Here is a 17840-nt window from a genome sequence, read left to right as displayed (position 1 = left end):
AACAGGAAAGGGCCTTCGCCAAACTGTTGCCACAAAGTTGGAAACACATAATTGTCTAGAATGTAATTGTATGCTGTAGCGTTAAGATTTCCCTTCACTGGAACTAAAGGGCCTGAACCATGAAAAACAGCCCCATACCATTATTCCTCCTCCACCAAACTTTACAGTTGGCACTATGCATTGGGGCAGGTAGCGTTCTCCTGGCATCCGCCAAACCCAGATTCTTCCGTTGGACTGCCAGATGATGAAGCGTGGTTCATCACTCCGGAGAACATGTTTCGACTACTCCAGAGTCCAATGGCAGCGAGCTTTACACCACTCCAGCCGACGGTTGGCATTGCACATGGTGATCTTACACTTGTGTGCGGCTGCTCAGCCATGGAAACCAATTTCATGAAGCTCCCAACGAACAGTTCTTGTGCTGACGTTGCTTCCAGAGGCAGTTTGAATCTAGGTAGTGAGTGCTGCAACTGAGGACAGACGATATTTACGCTTCAGCACTCGGTGGTCCCGTTCTGTGAGATTGTGTGGCCTACCGCTTCATGGCTGAGCCGTTGATGCTCCTAGACGTTTCGTCTTCACAATAACAGCACTTACAGTTGACCGGGGCAGCATTAGGTGGGTAGAAATTTGACAAACTGACTTGTTGGAAAGGTCCCATCCTATGAAAGTGTCACGTTGAAAGTCACTGCGCTCTTCAGTAAGGCCATTCTACTGCCAATGTTTGTCTATGGAGAATGCATGGCTGGGTGCCCGATTTTATACACCAGTTAGCAATGGGTGTGGCTGAAATAGCCACATTCACTAATTTGAATGGGTGTCCACATACTTTTGGATACAGTATATAGTGTATATAGGTTTACTAAGTTTATGACCTCAGTAGTTTGTGTGTTTTAAGCGTCCCAACCTCACAGGCTTTAAATTATGGTGGGAGACGTCCTTGAAGAAGTGAACGTCTCATTTCAGTGGGGAGTGCATACAAACACAAGCGTGCGAACACACACACACACACACACACACACACACACACACACACACACACACACACACACACACACACACACACACACACACACACACACACACACACACACACACAGATGCTTGATGCATGAGCGAATACAGACACACACACACATAGAGAGAGAGAGACACACACACCACACATCTCATTTCGCTAGGGGGTCTCAGGGAGGCTAGGTCATCGGAGCATGACCAGGGAATTATACAACTGCAGACCAGCAGCAATAAACCTGCAAAGGCACACACACATGTGCGTGTGTGTGTATGCGTGTTAGTCTGATCAGTGTCTGAGCAGCACCGACTCAATTCCAATCTCCTCACTTAGCTCTCTGTAGATAAATTGTGACTCAGGATCACAGGATCACTCAGTGTTATAACACTGTTTGATGTAACATTGCTTAGTTCACTGGAGGGTACTGCCATTCTGAAGTACAAGCCTATGCCTTGTGCAAATGTTGTGTTTCTGTTATTCTACCCACAGTCTGTGATATGTTCCTTGCAAATTGAGAGCAGAGAGATTCTCTTATCTATAAAAATTACCCTGAGGTGGGATTGCTACTGCAGGTAACATTTAATAAAATGCTACCCTAATTGAAATAGTGGCAAACTAGACAGACCAATAGCACCTGAGCTGCAAAAAGTTTTGAAGCCTATATTCGAGTGGAATTCATTTTCACATGGATGTGTTTTTTTCTGCGTTTGGATTATTGCCATTACATATGAGGGGCAGACAAAACGCTTTGATTGGTGAAAACGGTTAACCTATAGCCTATATTTGGGCATATAAGATGTAAAGAGTAGGAACGTTTCACAGATTCTGTACGCAGGTATGAATCATGATGAGGATGAAATGTAAAGGCATTGAAGCATCCTCTTAGCATTCCCGAATAACCATCGCACCTCCCAGTCCCCGGTCCCCGCTGCAACTCATTTAATATTTTAATGAGCACCTGAGAAAATCTACACTCCACGCGCCCACGTCTCCCTTTCCGCAGTATCCATTGGCTGCCTCCTAAAACTTCACGCACATGTCTGCCGATTGGTTTAAATCTGACACAAGTGATTTCATAAAGCTTTTCTTTTCTAACTAGTGTAAATGGATGAAGAAGTCTGGTACCCAAGAGACACTTGAAGTGGCTTGTCTCTACAGAATTCGCTGACTCGTCCCCTCTTACTCTTTCTGGCGCTGGAGGAATAGTTGCGTCGGTGTGTCCATGTGATTGCGAGTGAGTACCCTGGGTCTTTTGACAGTTCTGCGGCGGTAGGCTACTGTACTTAACTGGACGGCGCGCAGATAGGATGCTCTGAGCGCGTCTGTGGAAGTTTAGCTCGTCATCATTCAACACAGTGATATTATGTTATATTCTATCATACGAGCGCATGGCCAAAGATGTGTTGATATGGGTTCTATTCTAAGCTTGTACAATATGTTCGTGGTAGGTAGGTAGGTAGTTAGTTAGTTAGGTAGGCTACTAGACTACAGTATAAAGTTGATACCCAAAGTCAAAGGTTTGCGGGATTGGGTAGCCTATATGCAATATGCTGTAATGTTCAGTGATGCTGAAAAGTCGCTGCAAAACTTTTAATTTGTGTGTTATAAGAATAACAGTTGTTCCAAAGCTATTTGCAAGATAATATATTATGGATTTGAAAGTAATGTCTGTGCAGACTATATAATTTGTATTTAGGCTAGAATGGATTTATTTATTGTAATGATTACATTAATTCATTAATGAATTCATGGTTGATGGTTGATGAAAAATAACATCTTATAACCCCTATCCTAACCCTCAAGTTAACCCTTACCCTTATCCTAGCCCTAACCTTAACCTTTACCCTAACCCTCATTTTAAACCTAACCCTAACATTAGCATATCAACAGATGGTATGTAGAGCATCTACAATGGACTATCCAAATAAAGTGTGACTCATTATTTTTTTATTTTTTTATCGAGCTAATCAGTTATTAATTATTTTTCAGAGCTAATCAGATGTGATTGAATTGCAGTGAAATATTTAAATACATTCGTAGTTTGTGCTGAGTGTCGAGTTGGACCTATTTGAGAGCAGTAAGTGTTGTAATTGGCCATTAGTATGATTGTATAAGTGCCTTGGCTCTGATTTGAAGATGGTGTGTGTTTGTGTGTGTGATGAGGGCTCTTGCTGCTTTTCACTTTTTCAGAAAATCTCCTGATGAAGTAGCATTCCTCTAAACTGTTGATTGGTCAGAATGATTATGACTAAGCTCAACTCAGTGTGTCTGGAACAGTTTTAATTCACTGATGGCGGCTCCTCTCTGTGTCCTGTGTGTGTGTGTGTGTGTGTGTGTGTGTGTGTGTGTGTGTGTGTGTGTGTGTGTGTGTGTGTGTGTGTGTGTGGTGCAGTAATGGTGTCCTTCACAGAGAGGAGCCTCCATACAGCGTGTTGTGTAAGTGAAGATGCTGGTGCTGCATGGGGCTCTTTGTCGCAGTCTTATCAAGATTTGAGCACGGCGTGAACACTTGCTGATGTTTGCATACTGTACTGTAATGGCCTCTTTATGGCCCCATAAATAAAGTCCAAAACATCTCACCATTTCAAACGACAGTGTTCCAATCTGTCAAATCATCTTATTTCGTTATTGAGAGTGATATTCTATTGTATTGAAGGAGAGAATTTGGTTATTTTCCATAAAGAAAGCAGGTTTTGGACTATATTTCTGTATTGTTCACTGATGTCCGAGTTGTTGGTTGTGTGAGAGTGGGTTTTGATTTAGTCGGCATATCAGTAACTGAGGTCACTCACAGCTCAAATACAACCATGATATATCATATATGACAAACATATTTCATATGAGTCATAGCTAAGTACTTTAGAACTTCCTAAACTGTTGTAGGAGGGGTGTGGAGAGCAATGTGATAAGGGACGTCCCAGAGAGTGTAATGTGTTTTACTGCAGTGCGAGGTAGTTGAGAAACAGGCAGGAGCCGCTCAGATCTGTCCTTGAGGTACAGTAGTACAGTAGAAGCCTAATGTACTAGCAGGGTCCCGTTCTGTCCTCTCTGCTCCTCTCCTGTTGTGAAAGAGCTGGACTGGTGAAAGCAAAAATACTTGGTAGACGTTTTGTTGTCCGTGCAGGGGAAGGAGAAATGAGAAGAAAGATACTTTTTAGACTGTTGAGATTAACACAGTTCCACTCTTGGATAAGTGCAAATTAAGAAAGGAGGGGAAGAGAGGATGCCACGTTAGACCATTGAGATGCAGCTGCTGTCTCATTGCAGCAGTAGAGCTTGTGTAAGACCTCTGTCTTGGTTTGGCACCAAGCTAGCTTAACAAAGGATCTAATAATAAATCAAATCAAATTTTATTGTCACATACACATGGTTAGCGGATGTTATTGCGAGTGTAGCAAAATGCTTGTGCTTCTAGTTCTGACAGTGCAGCAATATCTAAACAAGTAATATCTAACAGTTCCACAACAAATACCTAATACACACATCTAAGCAAAGGAATGGAATAAGAATATATAAATATATGGATGAGCAATGACAGAGCGGCATAAACTAAGCTGCAATAGATAGTATAGAATACAGTATATACATATGAGATGAGTAATGCAAGATATGTAAACATTATTAAAGTGGCATTATTAAAGTGACTGCTGTTACATTTATTAAAGTGGCCAATGATTTCAAGTCTGTATGTAGGCAGCAGCCTCTCTGTGCTAGTGATGGCTGTTTAACAGTCTGATGTCCTTGAGATAGAAGCTGTTTTTCAGTCTCTTGGTCCCAGCTTTGATGCACCTGTACTGACCTCACCTTCTGGATGGTAGCGGGGTGAATAGGTAGTGGCTCGGGTTATTTTGACCTTGATTATCTTTTTGGTCTTCCTGTGACATTGTGTGCTGTAGGTGTCCTGGAGGGCAGGTAGTTTGCCCCCGGTGATGCGTTGTGCAGACCGCACCACCATCTGGAGAGCCTTGTGGTTGTGTGAGGTTCAGTTGCCATACCAGGCGGTGATACAGCTCACAGGATGCTCCTAATTGTACATCTGTAAACGTTTGTGAGGGTTTTAGGTGACAAGCCAAATTTCTTCAGCCTCCTGAGGTTGAAGAGGCGCTGTTGCACCTTCTTCACCACACTGTCTGTGTGAGTGGACCATTTCAGTTTGTCCATTTCAGTTTGTCCCTCACCTCCTCCCTGTAGGCTGTCTCGTCATTGTTGGTAATCAAGCCTGCTACTGCTGTGTCGTCTGCAATCTTGATGATTGAGTTGGAGGCGTGCATGGCCACGCAGTCATGGGTGAACAGGTATTATAGGAGGGGGCCGAGCACACACCGTTGTGGGGCCCCAGTTTTGAGGTTCAGCAAAGTGGAGATGTTGTGTGCTACTATTCACCACCTGGGGGCGGCCTGTCAGGAAGTTCAGGACCCAATTGCACAGGGCGGGGTTGAGACCTAGGGCTTCAAGCTTAATGATGAGCTTGGAGGGTACTATGGTGTTGAATGCTGAGCTATAGTCTATGAATATCATTCTTACAGAGGTATTCCTCTTGTCCAGATGGGATAGGACAGTATGCGGTGTGATGGCGAATGCATCATCTGTTGACCTATTTAAGTGGTAAGCAAATTGAAGTGGGTCTAGGGTGACAGTTAAGGTGAAGGTTATATGATCCTTGACTAGTCTCTCGAAGCACTTCATGATGACAGAAGTGAGTGCTACGGGGCGATAGTCATTTAGTTCAGTCACCTTTTCATTCTTGGGTACAGGAACAATGGTAGCCATCTTGAAGCATGTGGGGACAGCAGACAGGGGTAGGGAGAGATTGAATATGTCTATAAACACATCCGCCAGCGGGTCTGCGCATGCTCTGTGGACGTGGCTAGGGATCCTTGCGAGGGTTAACACGTTTAAATGTCTTGCTCAAATCGGCCATGGGGAAGGATAACCCACTGTCCTTGGTAGCGGGCCTCGTTGTTGGCACTGTATTATCCTCAAAGTGGACAAAAAAGGTGTTTTAGTTTGTCTGCTTAGACATGAGACGTATATGGCAGGGTCTACAGACGATCTTGGACTTCAAAACGAAAACCAGCCATGTCACGGACACCACCGGAGGGAATAACTACACTGTATTCAGACATATTCTCAATCGCCTTTCCATGGTTAAATGTGGTGGTTCACACTTTCAGTTTTGCCCAAATGACGCCATCTATCCACGGTTTCTGGTTAGGGTAGGTTTTAATAGTCACAGTGGGTACAACATCCCCTATACACTTCCTTATGAACACACTCACCGAATCAGCGCATACGTTGATAATATTCTTTGAGGCCACCCGGAACATATCCCAGTCCGCATGATCAAAACAATCTTGAAGCATGGATTCCGATTTTTCAGACCAGCGTTGAATAGTCCTTTGCACGGGTACTTCCTGTTTGAGTTTCTGCCTATAGGAAGGGAGGAGCAAAATGGAGTCATGGTCAGATTTGCCGAAAGGAGGGCGCGGGAGGGAATTGTATGTAATGGAAGTTACAATAACAGTGGTCATGTGTTTTTCCAGCGCGATTGTTGCAATCAATATACTGATAGAATTTAGGTAGCCTTGTTCTCAAATATGCGTTGTTAAAATCCCCAGCTACAATAAATGCAGCCTCAGTATATATAGTTTCCAGTTTGCATAAAGTCCAGTGAGGTTCCTTGAGGGCCGTCGTGGTATCGTCTTGAGGGGGAATATACATGGCTGTGACAATAATCGATGAGAATTCTCTTGGGAGATAATATGGTCGCATTTGATTGTGAGGAATTCTAGGTCAGGTGAAAAAGGAAAAAAGGACTTGAGTTCTTGTATGTTGTTACAATTACAGTCATTAATCATGAAACATACACCCCAGCCCTTCTTCTTCCTGGAGATGTTTATTCCTGTCGGCGCAACGCACTGAGAATCCAGGTGGCTGTACTGACTCAGACAGCATATCCCGAGAGAGCCATGTTTCTGTGAAACAGAGTATGGTACAATCCCTGATGTCTCTCTAGAAAGCAACCATTGCCCTGATTTCATTGACCCTGTTATCTAGGGATTGGACATTAGCGAGTAATATACTTGGAAGCGGTGGGTGGTGTGCGCGCCTCCGCCTCTCCCTCTTCTCCGGCGGCGTTGTTTTGGGAAGGCCCTGGAATCAGTTAAAATTCCCTGGGTGGGAAAGTCGTATCCCTAGTCATTGTGCTGGTAAGTAGACGTCACTCTGATATCCAGTAATTCTTCCCGGCTGTATGTAATAACACTTTTTCTGGGCAAGATTTTCTGGGCTAACAATGTAAAACAAAATACTGCTAAGTTTCTTAAGGACTAGAAGCGAGAGCCCTCTCTGTCGGTGCCATCTTGCCACGGATCCCCCCGGTACTGCTGCTCATTCCGTTCACCAGCTCCGGAGGTCTACGTCACTGGCCTTCTACGCGTCACTGAATTGGATTCATTACCACCAACCCCGGACTGTCTTGTCTCATTACGCACACCTGGTTCCCTGCCTCCTATCATTATACAACATGACACATCTTTAATCTTTGTAGTAGGGTAGGAGTGTGCAGCATCGGGTAATTATTAATTGATCAATACATGTACTTTGTTAGTTTGTTTCTATTTAAGTGGTATACCCTTAAATTTTCTCACCAACCACTGGCCAACATTGCACCTATAAAATATAACAAAATTTTCCTTCATATTTTATGTAGTTATAGTTTTTCGGTCAAAGTTCCATTACTCATCTATCCCTTCCTGTCCTCCCCTTTTATAATATATGTTCTGCCCTCTTATCTATTACAGAGCATTAGCAGGCCTGTAAAATGGCCTGTATTTCTCAGACTCATCAGTCATTATGCTCGCTTCTAATGGGTAGAAACGGCCACATCTCTTCCCTTCTCTACCATTCATTAACCCAGAGGTGATGAACGCAAGACTGTCTTTGCTGAACGCTACCCTCTTATCACTGTGCTGCCCACACACACGGCCAAGGAGGCTGGTGGGAGGAGCTATAGGAGGACGGGCTCATTGTAATGGCTGGAATGGAATGAATGGAACTGTATCAAACATATGGAAAGCTCATGTTTGACTCCATCCCATGTATTTAATTCCAGCCATTACAATGAGCCCATCCACTTATAGCCCCTCCCACCAGCCTCCTCTGACACGCGGATGTACACATGTGTGCACACACACACACACACACACACACACACACACACACACACACACACACACATAGATGCAAGCCCAAACTTACACATGCATGCTGCATGCACAAACACACAAACAAACACAGCTTGCTATTACCCTACCCCGATTACTGGGACAATGATGCCGTTTTATCTCAAATTGAATTGTTGAGGAGGATGTTAAAGAGTCATATATCACCCAGACAGAGGCAAAGCAGAACGGTGTGTGTAAGCACTAAGCAGTGAGTGAATCCACAGCACCAGGGAGCTGAGATGAGAATGGTTCTGTTGTATTACATTAGAACTGAGGGACTGTGATGATGGCTTTTGGTGTTTATACAGTCAGTTGGTAAATCAAGTTGTCAGCTTTTATAAGGCCATCAGGTTCAGTGTGTGTATGTATGTGTGTGTGTGTGTGTGTGTGCTTGACATTTACAATGGGAATGACCTTCCCCAGCGGTCAAAACTGGTTGCCATTGCCTCGTTATGGTTGTAGAAGACTGTTTTGTTATTGTCTTTTTAATGGTCAGAATTATTTTTTATGAAGACAAGACGAGAGCTTTGCAACCAACGGGCATAATGTAGTGCTGTGCTACGCATTACAACCCACAAAAATAAACTAGCCGATCTGTGTCAAGTGATTATGATACCAGACAGCTGCTTCTAGGTTCTCTACTCCCACCCGCAATGAAATATCGAGCATCAGGAGCATAAAAAACCATATGCCATTTGAAATAACTTTATTAGCCTAAATTATATTTTTATAAAACATGTAAAAAATGAATCACGAAATTTAGTTCCACATTTCAAATATGGACAGTCCAGGAATATTTTACTCCAGATCTTGATAAGAAATGGCCATACCAGACAATTGTTTTAAAGACAGTGGTATTTAATGGACTGCATAGATTGGAAACTGATCAAATAGTAAGAGTAGGGTACACCAACATAAGTTTTCCATGCATACAAAAATTGCCACAGTAGAGATTATTTCAGTTGTACGTAATGATTGTTAAATTGTCTGGTCAAAATGTAGGACTAAGTTTTTCCGATGATAATACCCACCAGAGGGCGAATATACAGTACCAGTCATAAGTTTGGACACACCTACTCATTCAAGGGTTTTTAACATTTATTTTTACTCTTTTCTACATTGTAGAATAATAGTGAAGACATCAAAACTATGAAATAACACCTAAACAAATTAAAATATATTTTAGATTTTAGATTCTAGCCACCCTTTGCCTTTGACAGCTTTGCACACTTTTGGCATTCCCTCAACCAGCTTCATGAGGTAGTTACCTGGAAAGCATTTCAATTAACAGGTGTGCCATGTAAAACGTACATTTTTAAAATTGATTTCCTTCTTAATGCGTTTGAGCCAATCAGTTGTGTTGTGGCAAGGTAGGGTAGGTAGGGTAGGTATACATAAGTCCTATTTGGTAAAAGACCAAGTCCATATTATGACAAGAACAGCTCAAATAAGTAAAGATAAATGACAGTCAAGCATTACTTTAAGGCATGAAGGTCAAGAATTTTGAAAATGTCTTCAAGTGCAGTTACATAAACCATAAAGTGCTATGATGAAACTGGCTCTCATGAGGAACGCCACAGGAAAAAGATGCAGAGTTACCTCTGTTGCAGAGGATAAGTTCATTAGAGTTACCAGCCTCAGAAATTGCAGCCCAAATAAATGCTTCACAGAGTTCAAGAAACAGACACATCTCAACATCCACTGTTCAGAGGAGACTGCGTGAATCAGGCCTTCAAGGTCGAATTGCTGCAAAGAAACCACTACTAAAAGACACCAATAATAAGAAGAGACTTGCTTGGGCCAAAAAGCACGAGCAATGGACATTAGACCAGTGGAAATCTGTCCTTTGGTCTGATGAGTCCAAATTAGAGTTTTTTTAGTGAGACGTGAAGTAGGTGAACGGAGGATCTCCACGTGTGTGGTTCCCACCGTGAAGCATGGAGGAGGAGGTGTGATGGTGTGGGGGTGCTTTGCGGGTGACACTGTCTGTGATTTATTTAGAATTCAATGCACACTTAATCAGCATGTTTACCACAGCATTCTGCAGCGATACGCCATCCCGTCTTTCAACAGGACAATGACCCAAAACACACCTCCAGGCTGTGTAAGGGCTATTTGACCAAGAAGGAGAGTGATGTTGTGTTGCATCAGATGACCTGGCCTCCACAGTCACCCGACCTCAACCCAATTGAGATAGTTTGGGATGAGTTGGACCACAGAGTGAAGGAAATGCAGCCAGCAAGTGCTCAGACTGTTGGAAAAGGCCCACCTGTTAATTGAAATGCATTTCAGGTGAAATGCATTTCCTCATGAAGCTGGTTGTGTTATTTCAGATTTTTGATGCCTTACCTATTATTCTACAACGTAGAAAATAGTAAAAACAAAGAAAAACCCTTGAATGAGTAGGTGTGTCAACTTTTAACTGGTATTGTATATTCAAAGACCTTGGTAGCAAGCAGGACAGAAGGTGTCATCGACATCAGCTTTTAGGGTGCAGTTATGAGGTGACCAATAATGGTTGCAAATGAGATCAGCTGTGTTGGTGAATTTAGCACTTATTGATGGTTTAATGCGAGTTCAACTGCTGATAATCTGGTGGCCATCGACGGTTACAATATGCCTGACACCTTTTCCATTACATTTTGTTATGAAAAAACAAGTATTTACCTGGTTGTAATAGTGACTATTTGGTTTGGTTCTGGTTATAATCTTCTCAACCAGAAAGACAATTTTCATCCAGAATGTGATGTCAATGTGATGTCATATTTTCACCTCCACTGCCCAGCTGTTCTGAGGGTGTGGAGGGTTGCAAAATTATGCTAACTTGACCAAAATATAAAGGTTATCCAGAAGTCCTGCTTAGAAGATTTCCGGAATTGGAAGGGAATATGCAGAAAATGTAGAATTTTCCAACCAGGATTTCCAGAAAAGGAACGATGCTAAAATTTTGCATCCCTAAGGTTGTGATTCTGTCTGCAGGTGATGATGTCCCTGTGGGTGTGTATATTCCTCCCTGTGCTCTCTGCGGCCCAACGGTCAGAGCCCATGTTCTCAGCGGTCACAGAGACCATGCTTCCTCCGGACTATGACAACAATCCCACCCAGCTCAACTACGGAGTGGCTGTCACCGACGTAGACAACGATGGAGATCTTGAGATGTTTGTAGCCGGGTGAGTGAGTGACATGGTCAATAGAACTAATCAGAACTAGTCAGAATTGGTCAGAACCAGTCAGAATGTGTCAGATCCAGAATATGTTAGACATAGAAAGCAGTGGATGATCTGGAGATATTCATAGCCAGGTGAGTAAGTTAGAAGGTCTCAGAACCAGTCAAAAGAACTTAGAAGAACTTATTTACCTTCAGAGGTGAATGTAGCAAGCCAGTTGCCGTGATAAGTGTTTTATTGTTGTACACTCTCCTCAAACAATAGCATGGCATTCTTCACTGTAATAGCTACTGTAAATTGGACAGTGCAGTTAGATTAACATAAATGTAAGATTTCTGCCCATATAAGACATGTCTATGTCCAGGAAAGTTTGCTGTTACTTACAACGTCATGCTAATCACATTAGGGCACTTTAGCTCAACAGTCCTGGTATAGGGACACCGATCCCGTAGAGGTTTGTGTTTCCAAGTCTATACTGTTGTTGTGTAAACAAATTGCATATATGCTTTCACTGGACATCGTCATTGGTTTTGAAAACTATTATAAATAAACAGCACAATGCAGAAGCGTCAATTATTGAGAAAGTGGCACACATTTTTACCCATTTATAAAAATAAAAAACGGAAATATCACATTTACGTAAGGATTCAGACCCTTTACTCAGTACTTCGTTAAAGCACCTTTGGCAGCGATTACAGCCTCGAGGCTTCTTGGGTATGACACTACAAGCTTGGCACACCTGTATTTGGGGAGTTTCTCCCATTCTTTTCTGCAGATCCTCTCAAGCTCTGTCAGGTTGGAAAGGGACCGTTGCTGCACAGCTATATTCAGGTCTCTCCAGAGATGTTTGATCCGGTTCAAGTCCGGGCTCTGGCTGGGCCACTCAAGGACATTCAGAGCCTTGTCCCGAAGTCACTCCTGCATTGTCTTGGCTGTGTGCTTAGGGTTGTTGTCCTGTTGGAAGGTGAACCTTCAACCCAGTCTGAGGTCCTGAGCACTCTGGAGCAGGATATCAAGGATGTCTCTGTACTTTGCTTCGTTCATCTTTGCCTCGATCCTGGCTAGTCTCCCAGTCTCTGCCATTGAAAAACATCCCCACAACATTGTGGCCACCACCATGCTTCACCGTAGGGATGGTACCAGGTTTCCTCCAGACGTCATGAGAGTGCCCTTAGTTCAATCTTGGTTTCCTCATACCAGAAAATCTTGTTTCTTGAGCTCTGAGAGTCTTTAGGTGCCTTTTGACAAACTCCAAGCAGGCTGTCATATGCCTTTTACTGAGGAGTGGCTTCCGTTTGGCCACTCTACCATAAAAGCCTGATGGGTAAAGTGCTGCAGAGATGGTTGTCCTTCTGGAAGGTTCTCCCATCTCCACAGATGAACTCTAGAGCTCTGTCAGAATGACCATTGGCTTCTTGGTCACCTCCCTGACCAAGGCCCTTCTCCTCCGATTGCTCAGTTAGGCCGGGCGGCCAGCTCTAGGAAGAGTCTTGGTGGTTTCAAACCTCTTCCATTTAAGAATGCCACTGTGCTCGTGGAGACCTTCAATGATGCAGAAATGTTTTGGTACCCTTCCCTAGATCTGTGCTTCGACACAATCCTGTCTCGGAGCTCTACGGACAATTCCTTTGACCTCATGGCTTGGTTTGTGCTCTAACATGCACTGTCAACTGTGGGTTCTTATATAGACAGGTGTGTGCCTTTCCAAGTCATGTCCAATCAATTGAATTTACCACAGGTCGACTCCAATCAAGTTGTAGGAACATCTCAAGGATGATCAATGGAAACAGGTGCACCTGAGCTCAATTTTGAGTCTCATAGCAAAGATTCTGAATGCGTAGTAAATAAGGAATATTATTTTTTTAATCAATTTGCAACATTTTCTAAAAACCTGTTTTTGCTTTGTCTTTATGGGGTATTGTGTGTAGATTGCTAAGGATTTGTTTTTATTTAATCCGTTTTAGAATAAGGCTGTAACAAAATGTGGAAAAAGTCAAGGGGTCTGAATACTTTCTGAAGGCACTGTATATGACTCTGGTCAAAACTGTTATAAAACAGCCTATACAATATACTCTCAATTATGTTTGACCTTGTTACATTTATTCCTGCTTCAAGAAAATCCACAAGGGCATGTTTTATAGAAAATTCACAGGATGGCCAAAATGACATCAACCTTTATGTAACATTACAGAAACAAACCTAAAACAACCTCTATTCTGTTTAAATTCACTCCTGCCTCAAGAAAATCCACCATGACATGCTTCAACAGTAAGTGAAATACAAGGTGGTACTATCACAAATTATGTCTATTACAGATAATTACATAACAAAATGTCTTCTCTGTTATAAAATGTGAAATCCCATTCTGTTTCAAGAGGAAAATTGATTCGTTCTCACAGTAACAGGAGAATCAGGGAGTTTATAGCAGTAAAACGCTTTCTTCCATTTATGGACCTAAGAGACAATTACAGCGATTCCAAGACAAGATAGTGATCTCTCCAATAACCCCAACAAGGTGGGAAAAATGGAAAGTGATCTATCGTTTGCTTAACTAAAGTTTAAATAGGTCCGTAGCTCTTGCTCTTATGTTAAGGTATCTTTACTTCACTGAACTAAACATAGGGGGAAAGGGATCTATCATTTCTGACCAAGGGTAGGAAGTGTTCTGTCACTCACTTAGCTAAATGTACAAGAAAAGGGGGGAAGAGATCTGTCATTTTCTGAGCTAATGGAAGAGAGAGAAGGGCTGAACAAGGATGAAAAAGAAAGTGTTTTACAGGACGAAAGTGTATAAGGGTGACCTGAGTCTTCGACAAGTGGTGCTCATGAGAATGGATAATGCTGGATGGCGCTACACTGATAGAGGTTTGGCAAGACTGCAGTATACAGGAGAGTGGAGGGAGGGGCAGAGACAGGGATGGTGAAATTAAGCACTGTCATCCCATGACTATGATATAGTTTAGTGAAGTGTGGCATCTAGTTGAAGTTAAGTGATTGGAAGTTCAATAAGAAGTGGTACTTTATTCTTAAAAGCAAGATGTTTTGGCATCAAACCTTTCATCAGAGCAGGCTGGTAACCTTCACATTGTCTGAAGATCCCCTTCTCTTCTCCATTATTCATGACAAATGGCCAGATTTGAACCAGGTGCATATATTTTCTAAAGGGAACATTGAGGACACAGATTAAATAATGGTGAGATATATAAAAAAGTAAATAGTAAATTAACATAGATTCATGTTTTAGATTTTATTTTTTGGTGTTTTAACCTCGCTGAAAAAACCTGGCACTTTGGAAGTAAACCTGTCCCTCAGACATAAAATACTGGGACATAGCCTACTGTATACATGTATATCTTTGAGCAGCGTTATTATTCCATAGACACATATTTTGACATAGTTCAGTCTCAACGTCTCTCCCCAGAACCAGATCTCACGCGATATTTGGTTCTGGGTTGCCGAGATGAGACACAGTTTAATGTATGTCCATGCTCCATAGAACACATCTATAGTCAAAGTATGAGACAGGTTGTCAGTGAATTCCTGAGGTCAGATAAGGGTATGTGCTATCCGGGATCCCTGGGACGTCCCTACCCAATTGAGGTTGACATTTTAAAATGGTTAAAGTAAGAGTCATGGTTATGGTTAAGGGTAAGGGGAGGGGTTAAATTTAAGGTTTAAGTTTTAGGGTTGGGACGTCCCAAGGATGATGGATAGCACTGATCGTCAGATAAGTGTCCGTAAATGAGAGGTTTACTCTGTTTGACCTCCCATCATCTCTCTGCTCCATCTATGGCCTATAGCATCCAGCCTTTAACATCTACAGCCTATAACAAACAGCCTATAACATCTACTGCCTATAACATCCAGCCTATGTGTACCGGTGTGTGTATAGCACTTTGTGACATCTGATGTAAAAAGGGCTTTATAAATACATTTGATTGAATCTAAGTAACATAAAGAATCCATCGGTTTAAGCTTGAGATATGTGTTTTTGCATGGGCTGTGTCTCAATTCTCCGCATCTGCCTATGTTTCACTGCTGCATCTGCGATGGAAAGTGTCAGAGCTACAGCACTGTTTCAGACCAACAGACATCCGGAAATCCGTCTTCTCACAAAAACAACTGTAGCATTTGAACGGTTTAGCCTACAAACTAATACCATTCTATAGAAAGGAGAGACTCTCACAAATATGATGGTGTTTTCTGTTTTGCTCTAAGACCCCCACAAGCCTCACGGGACTTGTCTGAAATCAGTAACGCTAATTTGCCAACTTTTGTCTGTAGTGTCCGAACCGTTTGGGCTACAAACGAATATGACCCCAGGGTAGACTTTCACAAACATGATGGTGTCATGGGCCTATAAAAATAAGGGGTTAAATGTGTCAAAAAACTACAAATATTTCCAAAGCTTTCTTCTATTTCCTAGATATAAGAAAGACACGTCAATAACGTAATATTATAAATCATTGTTTTAATATTTCTGGGGGATACCTAAAGGGGTCCTAAAATTCTAAATCAAATAGTTAAATGATCCATGGTGTGACTACACAGTTTTAGAAACAGATTTTTCTAAGGGAACTCTTATGAACCTTAGATGGGGCTTGAATTTTTTTTCATTATTCTAAATACCTGAAGGTATAAGACATAAACTGGTGTTTACTAATACCTCAACTTTAGCTCAGAGGGTTAACACGATCTTGAGGCCAGTAAATACAAGAAGGCAATTACTCCCTGTTGTTCCCCCATGATTGATTGACGATTGTAGGTGCAGCCCTATGGGCGACAATGAACTCTTCTTAAAACAGGTACTATTTGCCCTAACAATGCCTCACAAATCTTCAAGTGGGATCTCTCAAAACTTCCGTTAGAATAATGTCCATGAAAAGGTAACGATTATTTATGCAAATATTAAAGTTAACACTGGAACTCTGTGCCCTGTAACTCTGATGTTGCCTAGGTCAAAGGGTTTACATGATGTGCAGCCTTTAACTCTGTTGTTGGTCTCTTACAGGTACAATGGTCCCAACCTGGTTCTGAAGTACGACAAGCAGAGGAAGAGACTGGTCAACATTGCTGTTGACAACCGTAGCTCCCCTTTCTATGCTCTGAGAGATCGCCAAGGCAATGCCATCGGAGTGACAGCCTGCGACATTGATGGAGACGGAAGAGAGGAGATCTATGTGCTCAATACCAACAACGCCTTCTCAGGTAGACATGCACACACACACACACACACACACACAGAGATGCATGCATACGTTTAAGCATATATACTGTACATACACCCGCACATGCACTAATACACACACACAAGTACACACACACATACACACGGATCATGTCCTCTCATCTCTCTTCAGACACAAACACGGAAGGGAGGATCAATATAGCAGAGATAAACATTTCTAATCACAGACTTCATCAGGTAACAGATAAGGACTTTGTGTCGCTATTAATCTTCAGAGAGTTTATAGGACTGACTGCCAAAACTACAATATCACAGCTTTATCATTTTCTCTTTACTTTATTTACCCCCAAAATGGTTGTATAGGATTCTAGATGTTTTATCTTCATTTAAATCTAAAATATTCTCTGTTCTTTTCTTTTCTCCTCCCCTCCCCTCTTCTTTCCTCTCCTCCTCCTCCACCTCCTCTCCTGAAGGTCGTGCCACCTACTCTGATAAGCTCTTTAAGTTCCGTAATGGCCGGTTTGAAGATCTGTTAAACGACGATATTAACGAACACCGCGATGTAGCCAACCGCTTGGCTGGACGATCTGTAGCCTGCATAGACCGAAAGGTACAAGAGCCACACACACACACACACACACACACGCTCAGACTGAGAAACACACTCGCACTGCAGAACTCACTATACACAGCTCTCTCTAAACAGATCTGTCTTTCTATGTCAGTTTCTGTCCTTTACACCCCATTACTAACCTCTTATCTCATTTGAGCATATCAACAATAACTCAGGCTTTCTGTTTAGTGTCTCTTCTCCCAGCCCATATTATGATGTGGGTTTTATATTTGTGTGTGTGTCTGTGTGTGTGTTTGTGTGACTGTAGGTGCGTAGTCATAATTCATGCTTGCTGTGTGTCCCGCCCTCCTCAGTGTGTGTTATGACAGTTCATTAGAAGAGAGATGTGGTGTTCCGTCTCCTCTTTCGCTCAGTGCACCGCTGTAATTACAAAACAATGGGCTCGTTCATTCTACAGACTGACATACAAGGGGAGAAATTATGTCTACACACAGACACGCATACACACAAAATACAATGACACAGACAAACACACACATTTAAACAAACATGCATGCATGCACTTGCATGCACACACACACACACACACACACACACACACACACACACACACACACACAGTAAAATAATGTGGCAATGGATGGCCAGTGTATGGGCCAAATGGAGATAG

At 42.4% G+C, this 17840-nt stretch overlaps 1 protein-coding gene across 1 annotated transcript in view; it reads left to right on the top strand.

Annotated features, from left to right (window-relative positions):
* Positions 1-2134: 2134 nt before the first annotated feature.
* The window catches only part of crtac1b (cartilage acidic protein 1b), a 53980-nt gene continuing 38274 nt past the window's right edge, over positions 2135-17840 (top strand). The window contains exons 1-4 of the mRNA XM_029639700.2: positions 2135-2249; positions 11221-11411; positions 16420-16616; positions 17070-17206. Of these exons, the coding sequence (XP_029495560.1) occupies positions 11224-11411; positions 16420-16616; positions 17070-17206 (522 nt within the window). The 5' untranslated portion in view covers positions 2135-2249; positions 11221-11223. The remainder of the gene's footprint in view (positions 2250-11220; positions 11412-16419; positions 16617-17069; positions 17207-17840) is intronic.

The sequence above is a fragment of the Oncorhynchus nerka genome, linkage group LG28, assembly GCF_034236695.1.
Source record: "Oncorhynchus nerka isolate Pitt River linkage group LG28, Oner_Uvic_2.0, whole genome shotgun sequence".
Classification (NCBI taxonomy): domain Eukaryota; kingdom Metazoa; phylum Chordata; class Actinopteri; order Salmoniformes; family Salmonidae; genus Oncorhynchus; species Oncorhynchus nerka.
Note: the sequence above shows the minus strand (reverse complement) of the source record. Positions and strands in the feature narration are given on the sequence as shown.